This window comes from Scyliorhinus canicula, chromosome 1 (assembly GCF_902713615.1).
Source record: "Scyliorhinus canicula chromosome 1, sScyCan1.1, whole genome shotgun sequence".
Taxonomy (NCBI): Eukaryota; Metazoa; Chordata; class Chondrichthyes; order Carcharhiniformes; family Scyliorhinidae; genus Scyliorhinus; species Scyliorhinus canicula.
This window is the reverse complement of record NC_052146.1, coordinates 246,158,381-246,184,616: the sequence shown is the minus strand read 5'-3', so window position 1 is coordinate 246,184,616 and position 26,236 is coordinate 246,158,381. Positions and strand designations below refer to the sequence as shown.

General features: G+C 47.1%; 1 protein-coding gene across 1 annotated transcript in view; it reads right to left on the bottom strand.

Annotated features, from left to right (window-relative positions):
• Positions 1-15,909: 15,909 nt before the first annotated feature.
• Positions 15,910-26,236, bottom strand: part of hhipl2 (HHIP-like 2) — a 54,923-nt gene continuing 44,596 nt past the window's right edge. The window contains exons 11-12 of the mRNA XM_038793482.1: positions 25,922-26,004; positions 15,910-16,556 (exon numbers count right to left, since the gene is read on the bottom strand). Of these exons, the coding sequence (XP_038649410.1) occupies positions 15,916-16,556; positions 25,922-26,004 (724 nt within the window). The 3' untranslated portion in view covers positions 15,910-15,915. The remainder of the gene's footprint in view (positions 16,557-25,921; positions 26,005-26,236) is intronic.

Below are 26,236 nucleotides of genomic sequence, written 5' to 3'. Positions count from 1 at the left end.
GGGCCTATCACTCCTTTACGCACTACGTAGCCGAGGATGGCTAGACGGTCGGTGCTAAACACGCACTTATCCTTATTGTATGTGAGGTTAAGGAGTGTTGCGGTTTGGAGGAATGTCTGGAGGTTGGCGTCATGGTCCTGCAGATGGTGACATTATCGAGATACGGGAAGGTAGCTCGTAATCCGTACTTGTCGACCATTCGGTCCATCTCCCGTTGGAAGACCGAGACCCCATTTGTGACACCAAATGGAACCCTAAGGAAGTGGTAGAGGCGCCCACCCGCCTCAAACGCGGTGTATTTGCAGTCACTCGCGTGGAGGGGGAGCTGGTGGGAAGCGGACTTAAGGTCCACAGTGGAGAAGACTTTGTATTTCGCGATATCGTTTACCATGACAGAAATACGGGGGAGAGGATACGCGTCCAGTTGCGTAAACCGGTTGATGGTCTGGCTATAGTCGATGACCATCCGGTTTTTCTCCCCAATCCGGGCCACCAGCACTTGGGCTCGCCAGGGACTGTTGCTGCCCTCGATGACCCCTTCCTTCAGTAAGCTCTGGACCTCGGACCTGATGAAGGTCCGGTCCTGGGCACTGTACCGTCTGCTCCGTGTCGCGACGGGTTTGCAATCGGGGGTGAGATTAGCAAACAAGGAGGGGGGGTCCACTTTGAGGGATGCGAGGCTGCAGACAGTGAGGGGGGTATAGGGCCGCCGAATTGGAAGGTCAAGCTCTGCAGGTTACACTGGAAGTCCTGTCCTAGGAGTGCCGGTGCGCAAAGGTCAGGGAGGACGAGGAGTTTATAATTTTTAAAAACCCTCCCTTGGACCGTGAGGTCCGCGATGCAGCACCCGGTGATGCAGACGGAGTGTGAACCTGAGGCTAACCCGATTTTGTGTTTTACAGGATGGACAGAGAGCGCGCAGCGTCTTACCGTGGCAGGGTGAACGAAGCTTTCCGTGCTCCCGCAGTCCAGCAGGCAGCCCGTCTCGTGGCCGTTGAGCTGGATCAGCATTGTCGTTTTGGCGATCGTGTGTGGACGTGACTGGTCGAGCTGAATGGCCGCAAACCGTGGAGAAGATCCATAGTCGTCGTCGGCGGCCGAGTAGGTGCTGGACGAACCTTGCGTGCCAGTTCCGGAAGGTGGTGCCCAGGATCCGCATGTGGAGTCGGGATCCCAAGATGGCGGCACCCAGGACCCGCACGTGGGGTCGGCGCCCCAAGATGGCGGTGCCCAGGACCCGCACGTGGAGTCGGCGCCCCAAGATGGCGGTGCCCAGGGCCCGCACGTGGAGTCAGCGCCCCAAGATGGCGGCACCCGTGACCCGCACGTGGCGTCCGGGGCCTAAGATGGCGGCGCCCGCGGGGCCCTCATGGTTGCTGGGGCCGGCGGGCCAACCGGAGCGGCTGAGAGCGGGGGCCGAGAGGCGCACAGGCCAGGCGCAGGGGCCCGGCGGTGGGGGTGGGAGATTAGCGCGGTGCGCTGGAGGGGCCCGGAAAGGCCCGGCGGAGGAGATCCCCGGTCGCTGCGCGGCACAGCAGCGACCGATTTGGTGGCTGAGAGTGGGGGCCGAGAGGCGCGCAGGCCAGGCGCAGGGGCCCGGGGGCGGGGGGGAGAGACTTGCGCGGTGCGCTGGAAGGGCCCGGAAGGCCCCGGAGGAGAGGGGGAGGCGCGCAGGCCAGGCGCAGGGGCCCGGGGCGGGGGGGGAGAGAGTTGCGCAGTGCGCTGGAAGGGCCCTCAAGGCCCCGGAGGAGAGGGGGAGGCGCGCAGGCCAGGCACAGGGGCCCGGCGGTGGGGATGGGAGATTAGCGCGGTGCGCTGGAGGGGCCCGGAAAGGCCCGGCGGGGGGGGGGGGGGGGGGGGGGGGGAGATTGGCGCGGCGGATGGCAGTGGGTAAGCGTGCCAGGAGGCCCAGTGCGCTGCAGTGCGGCTGGGGACATAGGCGCGGGCGTGTAAAGCGGCGACCTCCAAGGAGGTGGAGAGAGTCCGTGCCTCAGTTAAGCTGAGGTCGTCCTTCTCCAGCATCCGCTGGCGGATAGCGGGGGACTGCATCCCAGCCACGTAAGCATCTCTGATCAGCAGTTCCATGTGCTCCGTAGCTGAAACTGCGAGGCAGGAGCAATTCCTCCCCAGGACAGCGAGGGCCTGATAAAATTGGTCTAATGACTCACCGGGGAGCTGTTGTCTGGTGGCCAGCAGATGTCGGGCGAATACTCTGTTGACTGGTTTAAGAAACTGTCCATTCAGCTTAAGTATGGCCGCATCGTAATCTTCCTCTTCCTTGATTATCGCGTAGGCTGCTGTGCCCACGCTGGAGTGGAGGATGTGAAGCTTCTGTGCCATGGTGGGGGGGCTGTTTGCAGACTCTAGGTGTCCTTCGAGACATGCCAACCAATGTTGAAAAATTTCTGAAGCATTCTGAGTTTGCGGGCTGATGCGGAGGCATTCGGGCTTGATCCGGAACTCCATCATCAAAAATCTAGCTTATTAAATTGATGAGCCATCAATTGCATGAGAGACGAGTTGCTGAACAAAAGTTAGGCTTTAATAAGCTAGAACTTAGCCCTGCGGTCGACTACAATAAATGGACGACCGCCGGGCGTTCTGACTATTTATACCTCGGTATGGAGGCGTGGTTAACTCAGCCTCTCGACCAATCGGAGAGTCTGACTGGTCTCAACCAATTGGTCGAGAGGCACATGACGGACCAGGGCTAATGGTAAGCCGGTGTTCTGCACCAATGGCAGACAGCTATGCAAATCATACCACCACAAGGAGGGTTTTGAACGTGGTTATGGCACCGGCGGAAGGGAAGGAAACAGAGGCGGTTGCGGCATTGGACGCCGAGAAGGCGTTTGACCGGCTAGAATGGGTGTACTTGATGGCAGTTCTGGAGCACTTTGGGATTGGACCAAGATTTGTGAACTGGGTAAAGCTATTATAAGGAGCCGAAGGTGAGTGTCCGCACAAACAGCATCAGCTCGAGATACTTTTCTCTCCACCGTGGGACAAGGCAGGGATGTCCTATGTCCCCCCCCTGCTGTTTGCATTTGCGATTGAGCCGTTGGCCATCGCATTAAGAAGTTCGGGAGCATGGAAAGGAATAGTGCGGGGGGGGGGGGGGGAGATAGAATATAGGGTGTCCTTATATGCCGACAACTTGCTTCTGTATGTGTCGGAACTGAGTGCGTCGATAGGGGGAATATTGGAGCTACTGCGAGTATTTGGGTCTTTCTCGGGGTACAAGCTGAACCTGGACAAGAGTGAGTATTTTGTGGTGTCTCGGCCAGGGGTGGGGGAGGGGTGGTGGAGCTGCCATTCCGTAGGGCAGGGACTCACTTTAGGTATCTGGGGGTGCAGGTTGCCCGGGAGTGGGGGAGGCTTCGTAGGTACAACATCACGAGTTTGGTGGGGAGAGTGAAAGCCGATGTGGCAAGGTGGGATGGTCTCCCTCTGTCACTGGTGGGTAGGGTACAGGCGGGTAAAATGAATGTGTTGCCGCGATTTCTGTTTATTTTTCAATGCCTACCGATTTTCCTGCCAAAGGCTTTTTTCAGGGAGATTGAGGGAAGGATTACCTCATTCATATGTGGAGGGAAGGTGGCCAGAGTGAGAAAGGTGCTGCTACAGAGGGGAAGGCAGGCAGGGGGTTTGGGTCTCCTAAACCTGATGTATTACTACTGGGTGGCGAATGTGGAGAAGGTGCAGAGCTGGGTCAGAGGGGTTGATTCCCAGTGGGTCAGAATGGAGGAGAGTTTGTGCGGGGGGTCGGGACTGAAAGCACTAGCAACAGCGCCACTCCTGATAGCTCCGGGAAAATACTCAGCAAGTCCGGTAATAATAGCTTCATTGAAAATCTGGAGGTAGTTTCGCCAACACTTCAGGTTGGGGGCAGGGTCAAGGGAAATGCCGATTCAGGGGAACCACAGATTTGAGCCAGGGAGGTGGGATGGAAGTTTTTGGGAATGGGAAGAGATGGGGATTAAGACGCTAAAAGATTTGTTTCTTAGGGGTCGCTTTGCAGGATTGAGGGAGCTGGAAGCGAAGTATGGGCTGGAGGAGGGAGAAATATTTAGATACATTCAGGTTCGACATTTTGCCAGGAAGGAGATACAGAGCTTCCCGGAGGAATCAGCCTCCACATTGCTGGAGGAGGTGCTGACGACAAGGGGACTGGAGAAGGGGGTAGTGTCAGCAGTGTACGGAGCTATTTTGGACGAGGATAAGGCACCACTGGCAGGGATCAAAGCAAAGTGGGAGGAAGAGTTGGGAGAGGTTATAGAGGAGGGGGTCTGGTGTGAGGTGCTTCGGAGAGTAAATGCCTCCACCTCATGTGGAGGTTGGGGCTGATACAGCTATACAGAGCACACCTCACGAGGGCGAGGTGAGCCATTCTTTGAAGGAGTAGAAGATGTGCGTGAGCGTTGCAGGGTGGGGGGGGCGGGGCGCTAATCACGTTCATATATTTTGGTCCTGTCCAAAGCTAGAGGATTACTGGAAGGAGGTTTTCTAGGGTAATTTCCAAGGTGGTGCACGTAAAACTGGACCCGGGTCCCCAGGAGGCCATATTTGGGGTGTCGGACCAGCCAGGGTTGGAAATGGGTGCGGAGACAGATATCGTAGCCTTCGCCTCGTTGATCGCCCGAAGGCGGATTCTGCTGGGATGGAGTGCAGCCTCTCCACCTTGTGCCCTGGGGGGGGGGTTGGGGGGGGGGGGGGGGGGGGGGGACCTGTTGGAATACTTGACCCTTGAGAAGGTTAAGTTTGAATTGAGGGGAAGCTCGGAGGGGTTTTACAAGTCATGGGCATTATTCATTATGCACTTTCAAGAACTGGATAACATCGAAAATTAGTTGGGGGGGCTGGGTGGGAGGGTTGGGAGGGAGGGGACTGTGTGTATTAAGGGTGACTATGGGTAATCCCTGATTTCTTTTTGTCATTTGTTTATGTGAACATGCGGGCTGATGTTTGGGGGTTGGTGGGAGGATGGGATCGTTGTTATTGTTATGGGGGTTGACATATTTGTTGCTGATCATTGTTTATTGTTGGTGGGTGTAAATTCGGGAGAAAATGTGAAAAAGGAGAATAAAAATATTTATTAAAAAAAACAACAACTTCCATTTGTAAAGTCTTTTTGAACAAAGAAAAAGTCCCAAGGAACATTTCATAATATGATCAGGAAAACATGTATGCTGAGGTTTTTTAAAATTCATTTACTGGATGTGGGTGTCGTTGGTTAGGCCAGCATTTATTGCCCATGCCTAGCTGCTCTTCAGAAGGTGGTCGTGAATTGCCTTCTTGAACCGCTGCAGCCCTTTTCAGGTGTAAGTATAACCACTGTGCAGTTAGGGGGAGAGTTCCAGGATTTTGACCCAGTGACAGTGAAGGAGCGGTGATATATTTCCAAGTCAGCGATGTGAGTGATTTGGAGGGGAACCTCCAGGTAGTGGGGTTCGCAGGTATCTGCTGCTCATATCCTTCTAGATGGTAGTGGTCTAGATGGAAAGTTGTGTGTGGAATCAGAGGAGATAGGGGAAGCGTTAAATGGATATTTTTCATCAGTGTTTACACTGGAGAAAGACAATGTTGTCGAGGAGAACACTCAGGTTCAGTCGACCAGGCTAGATGGAATTGAGGTTCAAAAGGAGGAGGTGTTAGCAATTTTGGAAAGTGTCAAAATAGATAAGTCCCCTGGGCCAGATGGGATTTATCCTAGGATTCTCTGGGAAGCCAGGGAGGAGATTGCAGAGCCTTTGTCCTTGATCTTTATGTCGTCTTTGTCGACAGGAATAGTGCCGGAAGACTGGAGGATAGCAAATGTTGTCCCCTTGTTCAAGAAGGGGAGTAGAGACAACCCTGGTAATTATAGACCTGTGAGCCTTACTTCGGTTGTGGGTAAAATGTTGGAAAAGGTTATAAGAGATAGGGTTTATAATCATCTTGAAAAGAACAAGTTGATTAGCGATAGTCAACACGGTTTTGTGAAGGGTAGGTCATGCCTCACAAACCTTATTGAGTTTTTTGAGAAGGCGACCAAACAGGTGGATCAGGGTAAAGCTGTTGATGTGGTGTATATGGATTTCAGTAAGACGTTTGATAAGGTTCCCCACGGTAGGCTATTGCAGAAAATAAGGAAGTATGGAATTGAAGGTGATTTAGCGGTTTGGATCAGTAATTGGCTAGCTGAAAGAAGACAGAGGGTGGTGGTTGATGGCAAATGTTCATCCTGGAGTTCAGTTACTAGTGGTGTACCGCAAGGATCTGTTTTGGGGCCCCTGCTGTTTGTCATTTTTATAAATGACCTGGAAGAGGGTGTAGAAGGATGGGTCAGTAAATTTGCAGATGACACGAAGGTAGGTGGAGTTGTGGATAGTGCTGAAGGATGTTGTAGGATACAGAGGGACATAGATAAGCTGCAGAGCTGGGCTGAGAGGTGGCAGATGGAGTTTAATGCGGAAAAGTGTGAGGTGGTTCACTTTGGAAGGAGTAACAGGAATGCAGAGTACTGGGCTAATGGCAAGATTCTTGGTAGTGTAGATGAACAGAGAGATCTCGGCATCCAGGTACATAAATCCCTGAAAGTTGCCACCCAGGTTAATAGGGCTGTTAAGAAGGCATATGGTGTGCTAGCCTTTATAAGCAGGGGGATTGAGTTTCGGAACCACAAGGTCATGCTGCAGCTGTACATAACTCTGGTGCGGCCGCACCTGGAGTACTGCGTGCAGTTCTGGTCACCACATTATAGGAAGGATGTGGAAGCTTTGGAAAGGGTTCAGAGGAGATTTACTAGGATGTTGCCTGGTATGGAGGGAAGGTCTTACGAGGAAAGGCTCAGGGAATTGAGGTTGTTTTCGATAGAGAGGAGAAGGCTGAGAGGTGACTTAATAGAGACATATAAGATAGTCAGAGGGTTAGATAGGGTGGACAGTGAGAGTCTTTTTCCTCGGATGGTGATGACCAACACGAGGGGACATAGCTTTAAATTGAAGGGTGATAGATATAGGACAGATATCAGAGGCAGTTTCTTTACTCAGAGAGTAGTAGGGGTGTGGAACGCCCTGCCAGCAACAGTAGTAGACTCGCCAACTTTAAGGGCATTTAAGTGGTCACTGGATAGACATATGGATGAAAATGGAATAGTGTAGGTCAGATAAGCTTCAGATGGTTTCACAGGTCGGCGCAACATCGAGGGCCGAAGGGCCCGTACTGCGCTGTAGTGTTCTATGTTCTATGTCGTGGGTTTGGAAGGTGCTGTTGAAGGAACCTTGGTCAGTTAGTGCCGTGCATCCTGTAGATGTTACACAAGGCTGCCACTGTTCGTCGCTGGAGGGTTTGAATGTTTGTGGAGGGAGGAATCACTGTTCATTCATTTGAATATTTGCGAAAGTGGGAACAATCAAGTCGACTGCTTTTCTTAGATGGTGTATTCTATTACACTCCTGACTTGTGCCTTGTAGATGGTGGACAGGCTTTGGGGTGTTAGGAGGTGAGTTACTCACCGTAGGATTCCTAACCTTTAACCTGCCCTGGTAGCCACAGTATTAATATGGATAGTCCCGTTCAGTTTCTAATCAATGGTAACCATTGATTGTGGGGGATTCAGCGATGGTAATGCCATTGAATGTCAAGGGGTGATGGTTAGATCCTCTCTTGTAGGAGATGGTCATTGCCTAGCACTTGCGAATGTTGTAGGAGCTGACCATTGTCTGACACTTGCGAATGTCACTTGTCAGCCCAAGCCTGGATATTGTCCAGGTCTTGCTGCATTTGGACGCAGGTTGCTTAATTATATGAGTAGTTGCGAACGGTGCTCAACATTATGCAGTTATCCGCAAACATCCACTTTTCTGACCTTATGATGGAAGGCAGATCATTGATGAAGGAACTGAAGATGGTTGGGCCTCGGACTAACTATCTGAGGTAGTCAAAGAGAATTGTCAAAGTGATGAGGAGCCACGGCTTTGAAACAGTGGTAAAGAAAAATTTAACTTTTAACAATCAGAGTTTTCAGTCAAACATACTTCCTGATAAAGAAAATCTATAATTCATAAAACATCTTAAAAATGTATATCCTCAAATGGTCAATCTGTTGCAACAGCAAACACACATCTATTGTACTCACCACATAAAAGACAGAAAACTATTTAATAGACTATTTAATTTGCCAATGAAAATGTGCCCATAGCCCCCTCCAGAGATAAGTGGTTTTAGAGATTTTGAAGTTCAGTCAAGCATTTATAATGGGCTCAGCTGAAACAACAACCCTTGGGTAATCTAAACAATGAAGTATACTGAATTTTCAGAAACATATGGCTACACTAGATGGCCAGTAAGGCTACACCCAATGCACTCTAAAGACTAAAAACTGTTTTGGTTCAAACTTAAAAATCTGGAGATTTAAATTATTTCATATGATGATACTTAACAAAACTTTAAATCTACATGTCACGTGCCTTTACACCACTCCATAAGTTCCCATACTGTGGGTTAAGATCATTGGATCAACAAATGTTTATACTCAGGAGTCAAATCAAATAGCTGGACTGAGTTCAGATTTTCCGAAGGGAAGTTCACATATTTTATAGTACTACATTTTTAAAAATTATGCATTTAGTGTTGTGAGCGTTTGTTTCAATGCAGAGATCTGAGTTTGATGTCAGTGGTGAAGAAATGTCACTCATTTCTGACCTCAAGAAAAGTTGCCTACGATGATTTACTGGGCTCTAGCATATGGATTCTTTTATTCAAAGTGACTTCAAATGTGGCACCATGTGCTGCACCAACACCAGTGCAGGCTGATCAGCCAGTCAGAGTGAAGGATTCCCACAGACAGCAAAGCAAGGAATAATAAGCAAGAATTATAAATAGCCCATTAGCTGTTATATAAAAAATGCAATAAAGATTGGGACATTGATATGAGCTTAAATTAGAACCTGAAATATCATAAACTTGAAAAAAAAATATTATTTAATTTTCAAATCCTCCTAGTGTTTAAGAAAGATTGTTCAGCAGTGATTTTTGACTTAATATTCCAGTTAAAAACTCAGATACTATACATGGCTGAACATTTTCATTCTTTTTAATAGCATGAATAGTGTATTCTAGGTTGATATTCATGTCACTTTATATGCAAAGAGGACATCCCTGAGGTGATCCAATGTTGCCCCTGCTGTCTTCTTTGTTCTCAAAGGAAGAACAATTGAAAAGCCGTATTAACCTTTTTTTCACCAGATCCCAATTTTGCCTACAGGAGTGAGCCGGTGGCATCGCAAATGGTATGACACTCAGCGCGATTCTTGTTTTTTGGCCTCTCCTGCTGTTCACCGGCCGTGTTGTGCTCTCGCTTGAGTGAAACAATGTCAGGGAATCGCGCCCTTAGTTTAGCGTGGAACTGAAGTGTAAAGTCTTAAACTCACATCGCACACCCACAATCTTTAGCCATTTAGTTTCCACTTTTACTTTTAAAAGTTATTGTTGGAGCATATTGCCTGCATAGTAGGAAAGTGAACAGACAAAAGTGAAGGGCTGAACTGTATCACATCATGTGATGGAAAGTGAAATTTGCTTTCAGGACTTGAACAGCAACAAACAACAATTCAGTATGCCCAGGAAAAATCTACTGAATGCTGAAAATCTAAAATTGAAACAAAAAGTGCTTGAAATACTGAGCAGGCCAGACTGTGGAAAGTGAAACAAAGTTAACATTTCAAGTTGATGGCCTTTTTATCAGAACTGGAAAAGATTACGCAGGGAGCGAGTCATTTTTAATTAATTCACAAGATGTGGGAGTCACTAGTAAGGCCAACACTTATTACTCATCTATAATTGCCCTTGAGGTGATGGTGTGGAGCTCCTATTTGGAAAACAACTGTGTTGCTTTCTATTTCAGAGGGCAGTTAAGGGTCAACTACATTCATGTGGGTTTGAAATCACATATTGATTAGTCTGGGCGAGGTACAGCTATTAATTGAGGATAAACACATACAGGTGAAGGGCATTAAGTGAATCCTTAATTAACGACATATAAAGAGGTACTTATGGACTCAAATTGATCAGTCAGCAGATGTATACCTCTCATCTCTCAGTGAATAAACCTATTCCAAGTAAAGACCCACTTTTGGTTTCTTCCTTCACCAATTGGCTACCAATGGGATGAACGAGCACTGAGAGTCAGTTTTTATGGCAATTCAACAGTTTCATGGCCACCATTACTGTTAAAAGCTTTTCATTCCAAACATAATTTAATTGATTAAATTTTTAAAAATTCTGTAAGAGCATTTGAATTCATGTCTCCAGATCATTTATCAAATACTGTTTCACTACAGTACCAGAGAATAGAATCAAATCCCTACAGTGCAGAAGGAGGCCATTTGGCCCATCAAGTCCACACTGGTCATTGAAAAGAGCACCCTACTTAAACCCATGCCTCCGCCCTATCCCTGCAACCCCACCTAACCTTTTGGACACTAAGGGACAATTTAGCATGCCCAATTGACCTAACCTGCACATATTTGGACTGTGAGGGAAACCAGAGCACTTGGAGGAAATCCATGCAGACACACAGACCTCGCTCCCCCAGCCACAACTCCAGCACACCCTGGAGGACCAATCTGGGGACGGACGACATTGGCTTCTCGTCACTGCTGTCACCTTCACTCTCCACCATAGCAGAGACCATCACCTCAGTGGATCATATTAGTGAAGAGGCTCCTGGGTCACCTTCTGGTGTGCACTTTTCACATGCTGCAGCACATCAGATGGAGGCAGAGACACCCAAGGGAGAGGGTTGTCGGAGTGCGGTCCAATCCCAGGAATCAGCTGTGGTCCGGACAGGTGTGGCACTTCTGTAAATTATTTGCCATCGCTGATAGAGATGCAGACAAATAGCCAGGAATTATAAGAGAGGGTGTCAGCAACTTTCCAGCACCTGCTGGAGGAGACCAACAGCCTTCAGGTACAGGAGATGGTGCTGATAATGCATGGTACCCAGGCCAACCCTGATGGGATGGGTGGTGTCTGAAGTCAAAGGCTTGGAGCAAAAAATCAATGCCATGGGTCAAGACATCCCAGGCTTGGGGTACACTTTGCGGCTGAATGCTGAGGTGCAGGATAGGGGAGACCAGTCATAGGCAGACATGTTCCAGGCCCACATGGACATTGCTGTGGCACTCCACAGCTTGGCTAGTCACAAAGTGTCATGGTTGAGGGCATCTAAAGCATTGGCCCAGCGATGATTGACCTCAGCAGTGCCAAGGTGCCATGTTGCCAGGTTGTCCATGCCAGGGTTTGGGCCCAGGTGCGTCCTGCCCTTAAGAGGTGCCACATCCCTCTGGGACTGTGCTAGATCCTTTGTGCCTGGCCTAGATCAGTCAGCGCCCAGCCAGTGCAGTGCGAGGAACTTGTTAAATCCTTATCAGTTCCATGTTTCGTTTTCTATATTTCTGTCCTGCAACATGGGAGATTTTGTTTTAAACAGCAGACTTTGGTCTGGTCTGGTCTAATGTTTTGACCTGGTCTAATGTTTTGGCCCAGACTGTCCTTGATACTCTATTGTATAGCCTGTGGTGCCATTCTTTTTTTTTAAGTTAGAGTACCCACTTATTATTTTCCAATTAAGGGGCAATTTAGCATGGCCAATCCACATACCCTGCACATAGAACATAAAACATAGAACAGTACAGCACAGAACAGGCCCTTCGGCCCTCGATGTTGTGCCGAGCCATGATCACCCTACTCAAACCCACGTATCCACCCTATACCCGTAACCCAACAAATCCCCCCCCTTAACCTTACTTTTTTAGGACACTACGGGCAATTTAGCATGGCCAATCCACCTAACCCGCACATCTTTGGACTGTGGGAGGAAACCGGAGCATCCGGAGGAAACCCACGCAGACACGGGGAGGACGTGCAGACTCCGCACAGACAGTGACCCAGCCGGGAATTGAACCTGGGACCCTGGAGCTGTGAAGCATTTATGCTAACCACCATGCTACCATGCTGCCCTCAACATCTTTGGGTTGTGGGGCTGGAACCCACGCAAACACGGGGAGAGTATGCAAACTCCACACGGACAGTGACCCAGACCCGGGATCGAACCTGGGACCTCGGTGCCGTGAGGCAGCAGGGCTAACCCACTGCACCACCGTGCTGCCTCTTGTGGTGCCATTTTGATTGACTTGGTTAGCAGCCAATGGTTGCCTCTGAAATTGTGGGACATATTCTGTTCTCATTTTGGACTGGTTGTGCTTATCAGAGTTTCTGCAAGATTCTGAAACAGCGAGACCTGCTCCATTGTGTCTCTCAGTTCTGTGCAGACTTGGAAAGCAAGACTATCTTTCTCTATTAGCTTTTGACCTGGCGATTTGAATGCTTCCAGCCAGCCTGGGGAAGTAACCTCTGACTTAAATGTCTCCAGCCAGGTCAGTGCAAGTGTAAAACTCCTGTGTGAAAAGGCCTGACAATTTAAATACTTCCAACTATCCTGTGAAAGTGACCTATGTGGGCAAGTAGACATTTCTATCCTGATTAAAAACTGTGAAGTCAGTGCTCCAATTTCTCTCTCCCCTGTTGGAATTTTCATGAGCATTCCGAACAAATCCTGTTAAAACCCTCATGCCGAGAACTGTAGTTTCAATTCAGTGAGGCTGAATTCCATCTGCTGGACAAAAGGTAGAATTGCACAGATCTGAGAGGGACCATCAGTGTGGGACTGAGGTCAGTCAAGTGGTGACTCCTCAGAGAGAATTATGCTGGTTCTAATTATAGCCAGACTTTAGAAGATCCAGCTACTACCTTGTTAATTGTGGTAATGTGAGCACTTCTCAGCCACCAAATGGATTACCAAGGGCAAATGTGCCATGTCACAGAGAGTTACTGCCTTGCATCCCCACCGGACCATAGGCCTGGACACTCTGCCTGAACACCGGAGGCTTCAATACCACTGAGGCAGAAGGCAACATCTAAACACCCAGGGCTCGATTCTCCACTGCCCAGGCCGGGTGGGAGAATCGCGGGAGGGCCGCTCTGCCACCCCCCGCGATGCTCCCACCCCCCCAAAACGGTGTGTCGCGTTTTGCGACACGCCGCTCGGAGAATCGTGGATCGCCGTTTTTCACGGCGACCCGCGATTCTCCGGCCCGGATGGGCCGAGCGGCCTGACGTTCCCGACCAGTTCACGCCGGTGGCAACCACACCTGGTCGCTGCCGGCGTGAACATGACGCCAAAGGTTCGTTTGTGGCTTGTGGGGGGCGAAGACGGGAGTGAGCACCACGGCCGTGCTCGGGAGGGGACTGGCCCGCGATCGGTGCCCACCGATAGTCGGGCCGGCGTCTCCAAGAGACGCACTCTTTCCCCTCCGCCGCCCCGCAAGATCAAGCCGCCACGTCTTGCGGGGCAGCGGAGAGGAAGACGGCAACTGCGCATGCGCGGGTTTGCACCGGCCAACCTATGCATGCGCGGCTGACGTCATTAGGCACGCCGGCCGCGTTATTCTCGGCGCGCCGGGCCTTGACACCAGCTACAAGGCCCGGCAGCCGAGATTTACGGCACGCCGCTCCTAGCCCCCCGGGGTGGGGGGTGGGGGGTGGGGTGGGGTGGGAGAATAGGGGGCGAGGAGCGGCCTCCGACGCCGTCATGAAACACTCCAGGGTTCACGACGGCATCGGGCGTTGCGGAGAATTCCGCCCTCAATATCTGGGCCTCAGCACTGTGGACATAGAATTTTCATAGAATAGAATTTACAGTGCAGAAGGAGACCATTCGGCCCATCAAGTCTGAACTGGGCCTTGGAAAGGGCACCCCACTTAAGCACATCCCTCCACCCCATCCCTGTAACGTAACCACACCTAACCTTTTTGTACACTAAGGGCAATTTAGCATGGTCAATCCACCTAACCCGCACATCTCTGAACTGTGGGAGGAAACCGGAACACCCGGAGGAAACCCATGCAGACACAGGGAGAACATGCAGACTCCGCACAGACAGTGACCCAAGCTGTGAATCGAACCTGGGACCCTGGAGCTGTTAAGCAACAGTGCTAACCACTGTGCTAAAGTGCCGCCCAAGATCTGTCTGCAATGAGAAGGTGGGTGTGTGCACCAGAGAGGGAACCAGAGCCGAGCACTGTTGCTCCTCACGATGCCAAGTGCACACACCTGCCCATCACCTGCACATGGTATCTGGGGGGGGGGGTCAGATCCATGACCACCATGTCTGGGGTACTGGGGCAGGGGGTTGGAGGTCAGCCCGCATTATGGAATAATGTGCCAGAGGCTTCACATGTCTCGGGTGCAACGTGTTCAATTGTTGTACAATCGTGACCCGAACTGCCCCAAGCTCCTAATTGTGCGGCCCCCACCCCTCCAACCCTCTTCTCCGCTCCCCCCCTCTCCGCTCCCAACCCCAGTGCCCTCTCAGTGATCCTCTGCCTGTCAAAGACTTTAAAACTTGCTAAACTTTAATTTACCTGGTTTACTGCAGCTTGTACTGTAAAATAGAAGTTTGGCTTCCTTACCTTCGCCTGTACAACCCTTCAATGCTTGTCCTAGGGGATGCGCTGCACTGCCATATCTCACCTGGCCTGAGTCAGAAGGTCAGGTTAGATAGGATTGCCAGAATTTTAAAGCAAGAACTATTGAGTGGAGTAGCAATCTGCCCCGATTTCCATTCCATTAAAAGTTAGAGCCTATGAATCTTATTATGATATTTTTTGCAAAATCCTACAATTCCATGAGCAGTATTGAGTAATATTCTTCAATCAGAAATTTTACAGGACATTGCAGAATGCTTAAGAGCCAATATTTTACAAATCCTGGATTATCCAATCAATAGTCCCTTATGATCTCCTAATTCATTCTTTTTGAATAATAAGATTCTTATATACACTATGGGCAGGATTCTCTGATCCTGAGGCTAAGTGTTGGCGCCATCGTAAACGGCGTTGCGTTTCTCGATGGCATCAATATGGCCTCAGAAGCAGCAATTCAGACCCCTACAGGGGGCCAGCATGGCACTGGAGCGACCCACGCCGCTCCAGCTGCCGATAACTGGCGTCAGGTGGGCGGCGCGGGTCTGCGCATGCGAAGTGGGACCGGCGGCAATGCGCGCATGTGCAGTGGGACCGGCGGCAATGCGCCCATGCGCAGTGGGACCGGTGCCAATGCGCCCATGCGCAGTGGGACCGGCGGCAATGCGCCCATGCGCAGTGGCTCCCTTCTCAGCGCTGGCCCTGACACAACATGGCGTAGGGGTACAGGGGCCGGGCGGAACAGAAGAGGCCCCCAGCCCAAGAGGCCGACCCGCCAATCGGTAGGCCCCGATCGCGGGCCAGGCCACAGAGGAGGGCCCCCCCCCGGGGTCGGATGCCCCCCCCCCACCAGCCCGCCCCCGGATGCATCCGTGCCGAGGTCCTGCCGGGTAAGAGCAGGTGTGAATGGCGCCGGCAGGACTCAGCGTTTTTTGCATGGCCGCTCGGCCCATCCCAGGCCAAGAATCATCGGGGGGGGGGCAGTAGAGCGCCCCCCCGACCGGCGCCGTGCCGACGCCAATGACGCCGATTCTCCGCTCTCCAGAGAATCGGCGGACCAGTGTCCGGGCGGCATGGTGCGATTCGCACCCGCCCCGGGAGCTCTCCTGCCGGCCCCAGAGTGAGAGAATCGTGCCCCCCAAATTTGAAATGTTACATACTCATTAGGTTTCAGGTTAACCAAACTCAGGCTGGGATCTCTTTCCTGTTTATTGACTTATTACCCGGCATATTATTGTTGAACAATGCTCTTGCAGACAGTGTATAGTGAATGTGGTGGAACTCTTGTTTCTGGAATTTGAACAGATTTTTTTGTGCATATTAGGCACATCCCCTGTGGGTCACAGAGATTCATATTTACAGAACACATTCGTCTCTAAATGAAATCTTTCAACAGTATTCATTCTGCTCACTTTTTCCAGCTTTTACACATTCATATGAAAATCCTGTCCGTTTAATTCTTTTAGCTGACTTTTTTAATGACCTGCTTGTAATGGATTTGGGTGAAGAAATGGGTTGTGTGTAAATTTTATTCTTTTTCTTTATTGAAACGGAACATGTCTTCTTGTGTGGCTGTGCCTTAGGAGTTAATCTTGAAAGGTTTGCTCTGTTTTCAGCTGACTTGGCATTATATTTCTTCTTGGCCTTTTTCTTTCTTAATCCTTTGTGAGAAGTCTTGTTCCGTTTTTTAGTTAGCTTGCTCTCTGATGATGAGTGCTGCCTTGTGATACTCCTATTTGGGTGAGATGATTTGGCTGGTTTTATTACACTCTGTGGTGGGATTACTGGTGCTTTTCTAGTCATACTCTTTCTTGATATTGGTTTTTTAACACGTGGTCTGACATTCTGATGGGAAGGTTTGTACGTTCCTCGTTCTCGGAGATTGTTTTTCTTCATAGGCCTTATTCTTTTCAAATGTGTCATTGGATGTCGTGTTGTAGTTGAGGCCCTTGTGGTTGTTGGCTGCTTCAGCCTCTCTTTTGACGGAATGGTCGGGACAGCAACCATCCCACTAATTTCCAGTAGCGTCCCTGAAAGATCAATGTAACATTTACTATTCTCAGAACAAATACAAATGTTACAAATGCAAACAATTTCTAAAAGGTCAATGTCATTGATAAGAAACTAGGAAATATGGATAAGCAGGAAAATTTAGGTACAGAAATTTAGAAAGCAGCCAAATGTCAATTCCTAATTGCCCTTCAACCAAATGCAGAGGGCATTTAAGAGTCAACCACATTGCTGTGGGTCTAGAGTCAAATATAGGCAGCAGGGTAGCATGGTGGTTAGCATAAATGCTTCACAGCTCCAGGGTCCCAGGTTCGATTCCCGGCTGGGTCACTGTCTGTGTGGAGTCTGCACGTCCTCCCCCTGTGTGCGTGGGTTTCCTCCGGGTGCTCCGGTTTCCTCCCACAGTCCAAAGATGTGCGGGTTAGGTGGATTGGCCATGCTAAATTGCCCATAGTGTCCTAATAAAAGTAAGGTTAGGGGGGGGGGGGGTTGTTGGGTTACGGGTATAGGGTGGATACATGGGTTTGAGTAGGGTGATCATGGCTCGGCACAACATTGAGGGCCGAAGGGCCTGTTCTGTGCTGTACTGTTCTATGTTCGAGGCCACAGCAGGTAAGGATGACAGATTTCCTTCCCAAAGGGGGCATTAGTGAACCAGTTGGGTTTTTACAACAATTGACGATAGTTTCATGATCACGACTACTGACACTATCTTTATATTCCAGATTTATTAATTGAATTTAAATTCTCTAGTGCATTAGCACCCCGGGGGGGGGGGCCCTCCTCTGTGGCCTCTGGATTACTGGTCCAGAGTCATTACCACTGCACTACCACCTCCCCATATATTTAAGGTGCGAAAAATTTCAAAATAGAAATAACTATATCAAACAACAACTTTAAACTTGTGAGATATTGCAGGGTTTTTCTCAGGAAAGGTATTGAACAAAATTTGACATCTAAAGGCATATATGGGATAAACAAGAGGCCTAAATTGAAGGACCGCAGAGATCCAGTGAGTTGCATAGCTGAAGAAAGTTACCGAAAGAGGAGACATAATAGCATGAGAGGGAACATGCTTTTTTTATTGATATTCATTAATTAATTAATGACATTATTAATTTGTCATTTCAATGTTGGAATCACTATTTTGCACATGTTTTGAAACTCAGTACAGTACTCATCGCAATGAAATCTCCCAGTCTGGGAAAAGATCATTTTTTCATAGCTGCAGTCTGAATACAAAGTCACTCACAACTAATGTAATAAAATGGTAATGCTTCACTGTGGATTTATATCAGATGAGTAACAGAACAAAATGAGCTAACTTTCTTTTATAATCCTCATCTGAGATACGCAAATTCATTTTGAATCAAACCTCTAAATCAGCATAGATAGCAATGAAGATCTACATTAAAACTGCAATGCATTTGGAGAAAGGTAAAAGGTCCATCTTTTCAGGACAGTGCAAATGCCAGATTATCAGGGCACCTTCTTGCACCTGCATTTTCCTATAGAGTAGCCATACAACACCAGCAAGATTTAGCAATGGACAGAGGCTATAGGTCACATACTTCAGCAGGGACAATGTATCTTTTCCTTACTGATAGTTTGGATTTCATAGTCAATAGCTGCTCTGCTAAGAATTTGGTTAACCAGCTGGTAATCATTATTTTCTTCTTCTTATCGTGAATGATATCAACTGATGTCTCTGCATTTCTACCTTCTAAAGTGGAACACAATTAATACATTACTTGCTATGAAAATAGATAATGAAGAGAACAGAACAGAATATCATGAGCAGTCCCTGTGAAAAAGTGGGTTGTCATTTCATAAGATTAACTGTCTTCTATAAATGAAATTGTGTCTCAATTCATATGAGTAATCAAAGAACAAAGAAAGGTACAGCACAGGAACAGGCCCTTCGGCCCTCCAAGCCTGTACCGACCATGCTGCCCGTCTAAACTAAAATCTTCTACATTTCCGGGATCCGTATCTCTCTATTCCCATCTTATTCATGTATTTGTCAAGATGCCCCTTAAACGTCACTATCGTCCCTGCTTCCTCCTCCGGCAGCGAGTTCCAGGCTCCCACTAACCTCTGTGTAAAAAAACCTTGCCTCGTACATCTCCTCTAACCCTTGTCCCTCGCACCTTAAACAATGCCCCCTAGGAATTGACCCCTCTACCCTGGGGAAAAAGTCTCTGACTATCTACCCTGTCTGTGCCCCTCATAATTTTGTAGACCTCTATCAGGTCGCCCCTCAACCTCCTTCATTCCAGTGAGAACAAACCAAGTTTATTCAACCTCTCCTCATAGCTAATGCCCTCCATACCAGGCAACATCCTGGTAAATCTCTTCTGCACCCTCTTGAAAGCCTCCACATCCTTCTGGTAGTGTGGCGACCAGAATTGAACTCTATACTCCAAGTGCGGCCTAACTAAGGATCTATACAGCTGCAACATGACTTGCCAATTTTTATACTCAATGCCCCGGCCAATGAAGGCAAGAATGCCATATGCCTTCTTGACTACCTTCTCCACCAGTGACCTGTGGACCTGTACACCTAGATCTCTCTGGCTGTCAATACTCTTGAGGGTTCTACCATTCACTGTATATTCCCTACCTGTATTAGACCTTCCAAAATGCATTACCTCACATTTGTCCTGATTAAACTCCATCTGCCATCTCTCCGCCCAAGCCTCCAAATGATCCAAATCCTTCTGTATCCTCTGACAGTCCTCATCGCTGTCTGAAATTCTACCAACCATTGTGTCGTCCACAAACTTACTAATCAGACCAGTTACATTTTCCTCCAAATCATTTATAAATACTACGAACAGCAAAGGTCCCAGCACTGATCCCTGCGGAACACCTCTAGTCACAGCCCTCCAATCAGAAAAGCACCATTACATTGCTACTCTCTGCCTTCAATGACCGACCAGTTCTGTATCCAGTCAGTGAAGAACTGAACTCTCATTTTGCAAGGTGAGTGGTGCTCTGAGGAACTGAATTCATGGGATTAATTGTGACCTGTGAAAACCTGGGTAGTTTTCTACTCAAGTAATTCATTGCTGCTCAGTTTTATTTTCATGGGACTTTATTGTCAGTGCAGAGCTCAGCAGTTCTCAACTGATGAAACTGAGCATGCAATTTTGTTCGGAAAACAAAGGTCGTTTTAAGGGATTTATGTTTGTATTGGGAAACATTAGAAAAAAGGTATAGTTTTAAGTCTGTTTCTGTGTCTGGATGGGCAAAGCTACAGTTAGATTCATGCTGGTTAGAGGTGCTTGGATGTATGGGGGTTGGTTTTGATTCCAACTATGATTCTATTGTGTTTATAGAGAGATACAGCATAAAGAATAAATAATAGTAGCAGTGGTTACTTAGCAACTGGAGGCCCTTGTAAGGTAGAAATGCTTTTACGTTTTAGTGTCAGTTGGTGACAGGACACAGGGGAGTGAACATCTCTTAACTCTTCCATAAAGAAGACTGGAGAGGATGGGAGCTGCAAAGAGGCAAGCTTCCAGAATGGCCAGTTACTGTCCAGATAATCAGGGAATTGGGACAGAAATAATGTCTTAAGACCACTGAAGCTAAGAGAACAGAAACCAACGTATTGATTGAGCAGAATTCAAGGAAAAGTAAACAAAGTTTTCTGAGTTAGATAACTGCAGTAACCAGATTTAAAGTGGGATAGCAAAGTTTATTCAAAAGTTTGATGCTCTTTTACTAGAGTCGAGAAATTGATAGTTAAAACAATTATGAACAGTTTGTACAGCAGTCAAGACAAAGAAATCCCAAAAGCATGTCAGCACAGTGGGTAGCACTCTCACTTCACAGCACCTGGGTCCAAGGTTTGATTCCCGGCTTGGGTCACTGTCTGTGTGGGTTTCCTCCGGGTGCTCCGGTTTTCTCCCACAGTCCAAAGACGTGCTGTCAGGTGAATTGGACATTCTGAATTCTCCCTCTGTGTATCCGAACAGGTGCCAGAATGTGGCAACTAGGGGGCTTTTCATAGTAACATTATTGCAGTGTTAATGTAAGCCTACTTGTGACAATAGCGATTATTATCATTATTATTATTATTAAATCCCAGATTGGATTTGCTGTTGAAAGTGGAGCAGAAGTTTTGTTTAAAAGTGTCATTTGAAAAACTTGGACTAGATTTTCAATCTAGTGGAATGCAACCCGCTAAGGGAAAGATTAATTGTGAGTGAAGTTTGCAACCTCTTACATGACAATAATTTTAGTCGATTCTGAGGAGAAATCTACAGATACTAACTTGCATTAAGAGCAGAGTATGTGTATTTGATCACGGGTTATCTTGTGTGCTTAAAAGGGGATTTTGGGTGTTAATGAGGCCATTGTAGCTTAAAGTATACTATGTAATCCATGTTAATCTTTAAATCTGTGTGTAATTGATAAGCTAAGGGGGGGTAAGAAATACTGTATCAAAGTCCTATTTTTCATATTTAATAAATGCTACTTTCTCGTTAAAACTAATTAGCGATCCTGTGACTCAGTTCCTCCATGTTTTATAAAGAAAAGTTAAAGTTACGGCCTTTTGAGCCAGGGTTCCATCCTTGGACCTCCCCGTCCAGTTAGAACATCAACTGGGAGCATAACACATCTTACTGTACTACGCAAGACATCTGCACCCTGTCCATAGTCAGCCCATGGCTTAAAATATCAGCCAGAATTTTTCATTCTTTGGGCATAGGCACTTGACAGGCCTGGAAGCTGGCGTGAAACACGCTTCAGCCCTGGAATGTAATTGCATGCTGGCTGGTCAATTAATAGGCAGCCAAAGTGAAGTACACATTGTGAAAGGTTCAGTACTGCAGAGCTTCAGACCTGTAAATAAATAAATAGTGTTCGAAAAACAATGCTAAAAATGTCAAGGCAGTCCATTCATACACAAACCTCCAGACAGGTTTTAAATTTTTATTTCAGCCCTGATAGTTCGCCCCATCCTGGCTCAGTGTTGCAGCTTAAACATAAAAGCCGCCTTTCCAATTGGCATGCCAGCCAACCGTAAAAGCAAACGGGCTACGTAAAATTGCATTCAACTGGCCCCTTAACGGACTCTATTGCCTGTTGGATTGTCGGAGGGCTTGTCTCTGGCTCTCGCGCATGCCAGCCGACCAAAATATTGTGCAAGTGTACAATTATATTGGGATGCCCACTCGATGTCTTCTCACACAATTTCACATGCTTACTGGTCAGGCGCATACCCCCACGTTGCACGATATATTTTGCCGTTGACTTAGGTGCACCTTGATATTCAGCAGCTACATATTCTCAATTTGGCATTCATTCAGATAATCATGAGTTCTTAAGAAGTATTAGAATAATGGGTCATCGATTTTGCGCTAATTCCTTATATTGATGATTGCACCCTACAGAAGGACAAACTTTCAGTAGGAATAATGTTATGTGTTCAAATGTCAATGGACTGCCTTGACATTTTTAGCATTGTCTTTAGAACACTATTTATTTATTTACAGGTCTGAAGCTCTGCAGTGGTTGTCCTAACAAGAGAGCACATTAAAAGTACCAGCTCGTACAGTCCCTTTTCTCTTCACCCACCCTCTTCCTATCCTGGTGGACATTCGAGAATTAATTGCTTCATTCTTTGAACAATCTAGAAGTACAGATTCATTGGGGTACTCCAAATATAATGCTCAACTGATTACACCAACAACAATCTTTATTGGTGCCACAAGTAGGCTTACATTAACACTGAGGGAGAATTCAGAATGTCCAATTCATCTAACAAGCACGTCTTTGGCACTTAGCAAAGCAGAGCACTCATAAACGTAACAAACCATTTGACCAACCTGTTGTGCCAAGGTCAATCCAACTTAGAAGAGTGAAATGGATGGACAGACCAGACAATAGAAAGCATGATTTACTAAAGATCTGTGCATTATAGTTCACATTGTGAGGCCAAAGAAAACTTATGAGTAACGTGTGAATAATTATTTGGGCAGGCAGCTATGAATATGAGGTAACTTGTTCTGGCAACTCTTGGCGAGACAACCCCACACAACAGGAGATACATCAAAAACAATGATCTGACTCACAGAAAAGTGCTAAGGTTGAGAAACAAAGATAGCCATGTAACCAAACAGATTGCAAGATCAATTCAGAAGAAGATCTTGCATTAGTTTGACTGTGTGACATTCTTCCTGTCCCAATTCCCTGGTTAACTGTGCAGAGTACTAGCCCCAACCTTTTGCCATTATAGTATCTCTTTGTTACTTTAACTAATCCAAGGACATGCCTCAACATTTGACAACCATTTCCACCTGGTCCTCTACCCTCCCTGTAAGAAAACATTTCTTGCCATCCACCCGAGACTTCTCCTCCACAATCTTAAAGAGGCATCAGATTCTGTTGCTTAGTCAAATAAGCGAGCACTATTATGTGTTTATTTTATCATTCAGATGTTACAGACAGGAGAGGGAGACAGGCAAAGTGTACCTATTGCCTCTTCTACCTGCCTATATCAGAAGGTGTTTTGGTATTTTTAAAATATATGGCTGCGTTTTCCCAATACCTCTCTTTTTGTGACCCAATTTACTAATAACCCACAGACAACAGGATTAACTCAGAATATTAGTTTATTTTCACATTCACAACTTGCGAAAGGGATGTTAGAATCTTCCCAGACCACTCAAACAGGCATAGATGCAATAAAGTGGTTAGGAGGTAAAGAAAAGGATTTCTAAGATACAAGAAGCACAGAACTGAATGTGATTTCCAGAGTCCAAATTCAGAATCCAATGAAACATTTTTTACTGTAGGCATTCAGCTGATGCAAGATTAAGGAGGTACCCAGAGACTAAATTGGTTCTGTAGGCGATGTACGAAATCTTCCATGAACACCCAATGCCGGAATCATCTTCCTGGAGTAGGATAGCTCTACATTGCTGGCATCTCTGACCACCCTAGAAGGTTTACTGAAGTCTGGAGCAACTGGTTATGGCTTGTTTATCAATATGACTTTCCATTTGAATGCCTCTATCCACATACCACCTTCGAGTGTTCTTTAAGGGCGGCTACAGTCCAAGATAAACCTTCACAAGAACCCGCAAATTCCTGGAAAATGTTTGATTTCCCTCTGTTTTTTGGGAGAGGGAAGATAGATTAGGGCCCATAATTTGGCTTTGTGGGGGTAGCATGTTTCCTTGTTCCACTACATGCCCCAGGTAAAGTCACTTTGGCTTTTGCAAACTCACCTTTTGTCAAGTTTACTGCAGGCTTGTTTATCAAGCCCCCTTCAAACCCTGAAACACTGTCTCCAGGTGGTTTCAATGATCACTCCAGATGTCACAATAAATGATCAAATCATCCAGGTGCTCTGCACAACTCTCAACCCAGCTACTACCTTGTTAGTCACCATCTGAAAGGCTTTTAAAAAGGTCTTTGGGATAGGCCATCTGGGGTGATAAAGGCTGAGATTTCTCTGGCCCTGTGGGTCACGGGAACTTACCAGCACCGTTCCAAAAGGTTGATCTTGCTAATGTAGACCAAGTGAGCCACCCTGTCTATGCAATCCTCAAGGTGTGGGATTGGATAGGAGTCAGCCTGCAGTAATCAGTAATCAACGCAGAGCTGTTTTGATCTATCTGGCTTCAGGATTAGTCCAATGGGATAGCTCCAAATACTCTGGCTCAGCTCGATAATGTCATTATCCAACACAAACTGGATTTTCTGTCTGACCTGAGCCAGCTTGTCGGGGCTCAGCCAGGACAATTTTATTTGATTGGTGGGTTGTCTCCCATATCTACATCATGGACTGTTGGGGTACTACACTCTGATTGGCCTCTGCAGAGCACTTCAAATTGTTTGAGCAGGGTGCCACAATCTCCCTCTGCTCTTTGATCAGGTGAGTTAATTGGACATTCAAGTCCTGCATGTGCTGGCCTGGCAGCCAGGGGTGTAACAGGGGCACCCTCCAGTCCCTCCTCCTCAGCTGGTGCCTCCTCTCTGCTCTCAAACCTTTCCACCCTTCAGCAGGTCCCAACAGGATAACTGGGGCCCTGGCTGCAAAACCTTTAACAGGTTAAGGTGGCACAGCCAGTGTTTTTTTTCCTATCAGGGGTGTGGTACAGGTCATTTACTTTGCAAATCTTTTTGGCAAAAGAGACTCCAAGCTGGTACGTTGCCTCCCTGGTGCCGGGATCAGGGATGCCACTGAACTGCTGCAGGGCATTCGGATGGAGTAAGGCAAACCGTCAGATATTGTAGGACCTATTTGTAGAAAGGGGGATTAGATCCTTCAAGCAGAATTTAAGGAGCTACGAGGTAGATTTTAAACCAGGACCCAGAAGGTAGTAATCTCTGGGTTACTTCTGCCAGTGAGTATTGAATATGAGGCTAGTGCAAATGAATGGGTTGCTAGCATGATGGTGCAGGAGGAAGGGCTTTAGATTTCTGGGACATTGGGACCATTTTTGGTGATTGTGGGACCTATACAAGGTGGACGGGTTGCACCTGAACTGAAATGGGACCAGTGTCTTTGCAGGCAGGTTTGCTCGTCCTATTGGGGAGTGTTTAAACTAACTTGGCAGGGGGCTGGGATCTGAGAGAATGTTCAACAGGGGGAGATGCACAGTTAAAATTAGAAGAGTAGGAAGTCTGACAACACCAGGTTAAAGTCCAACAGGTTTGTTTCGAATCACTAGCTTTCGGAGCACTGCTCCTTCTTCAGGTCTCCTGAATCTGCTTGGACTTCACCAAGTGAGTCTGGAACACACTGCCTGAAAGGGTGGTGGAGGCGGAGACCCTCATAACATTTAAGAAGTATTTAGATGTGCACTTGCGATGCAAAGGCATACAAGGCTATGGGCCAAATGCATAAAATGGGATTAGAATAGTTAGGTAGTGTTTTTGACAACACAAGGTGTGCTGTACCCCTCTGTGACTCTGAGTCAAACCAATATGGGCCACTAAACTTGAACTGTAGAAAGGTAATATAGACTCAAAAGGTTAACTGTGTTTCTCTCTCTACAGATACTGCCAGTCCATCTGAGTCTGTCCAGCATTTTCTGTTCTCTTTTCAGATATCCGGCATCAATAGTATTTTATTTTTATTATAGGTTTTGCTGAACATTTGTTTGGCCATAACTATAAAAAAATCATTAAGTATTTAGTCGCCATAAAATGCAAATCTATTTACAGAATTATGTTGAATTCTACTTTAGAATAGTGGCAAAAATGGGTGTAAAAGGAGACGGGTTGAATACCCCTTACTCCTTTTTCAAAACCCGTATTCTCCATAAATTGGAATTGTACAAACCTATCTGAAAATATACTGGAGAAATGTCTATAGAAGTGCATCTGTTAAACAACTAACTCAATTCTAAGCAAGACATACTTTCTTGTGGCACAAATGGATTACGTTTGCTCTTGACTTTGACTGGAACTGACTTGTATTTACACTTCCCTGGAACAGCTGTCCTGTAGGCAAATAAAAAAAGAGCAAATATAAGAGAGACTGCAGTAATATGCCTACAAGTGTAAGCCCTATCATCCCAAGCATAGTATTTACAATCCATAGGATCCCAACTGAATCATCGAGACCAAATATCAAAATAGTTAAAAAGAAATTAAATACTCCGGGTCCATAAAATTTATAATTGTATTCCGTGAATTACATGACAACATTTTTGTTCATGTTCGAGACTGGGAT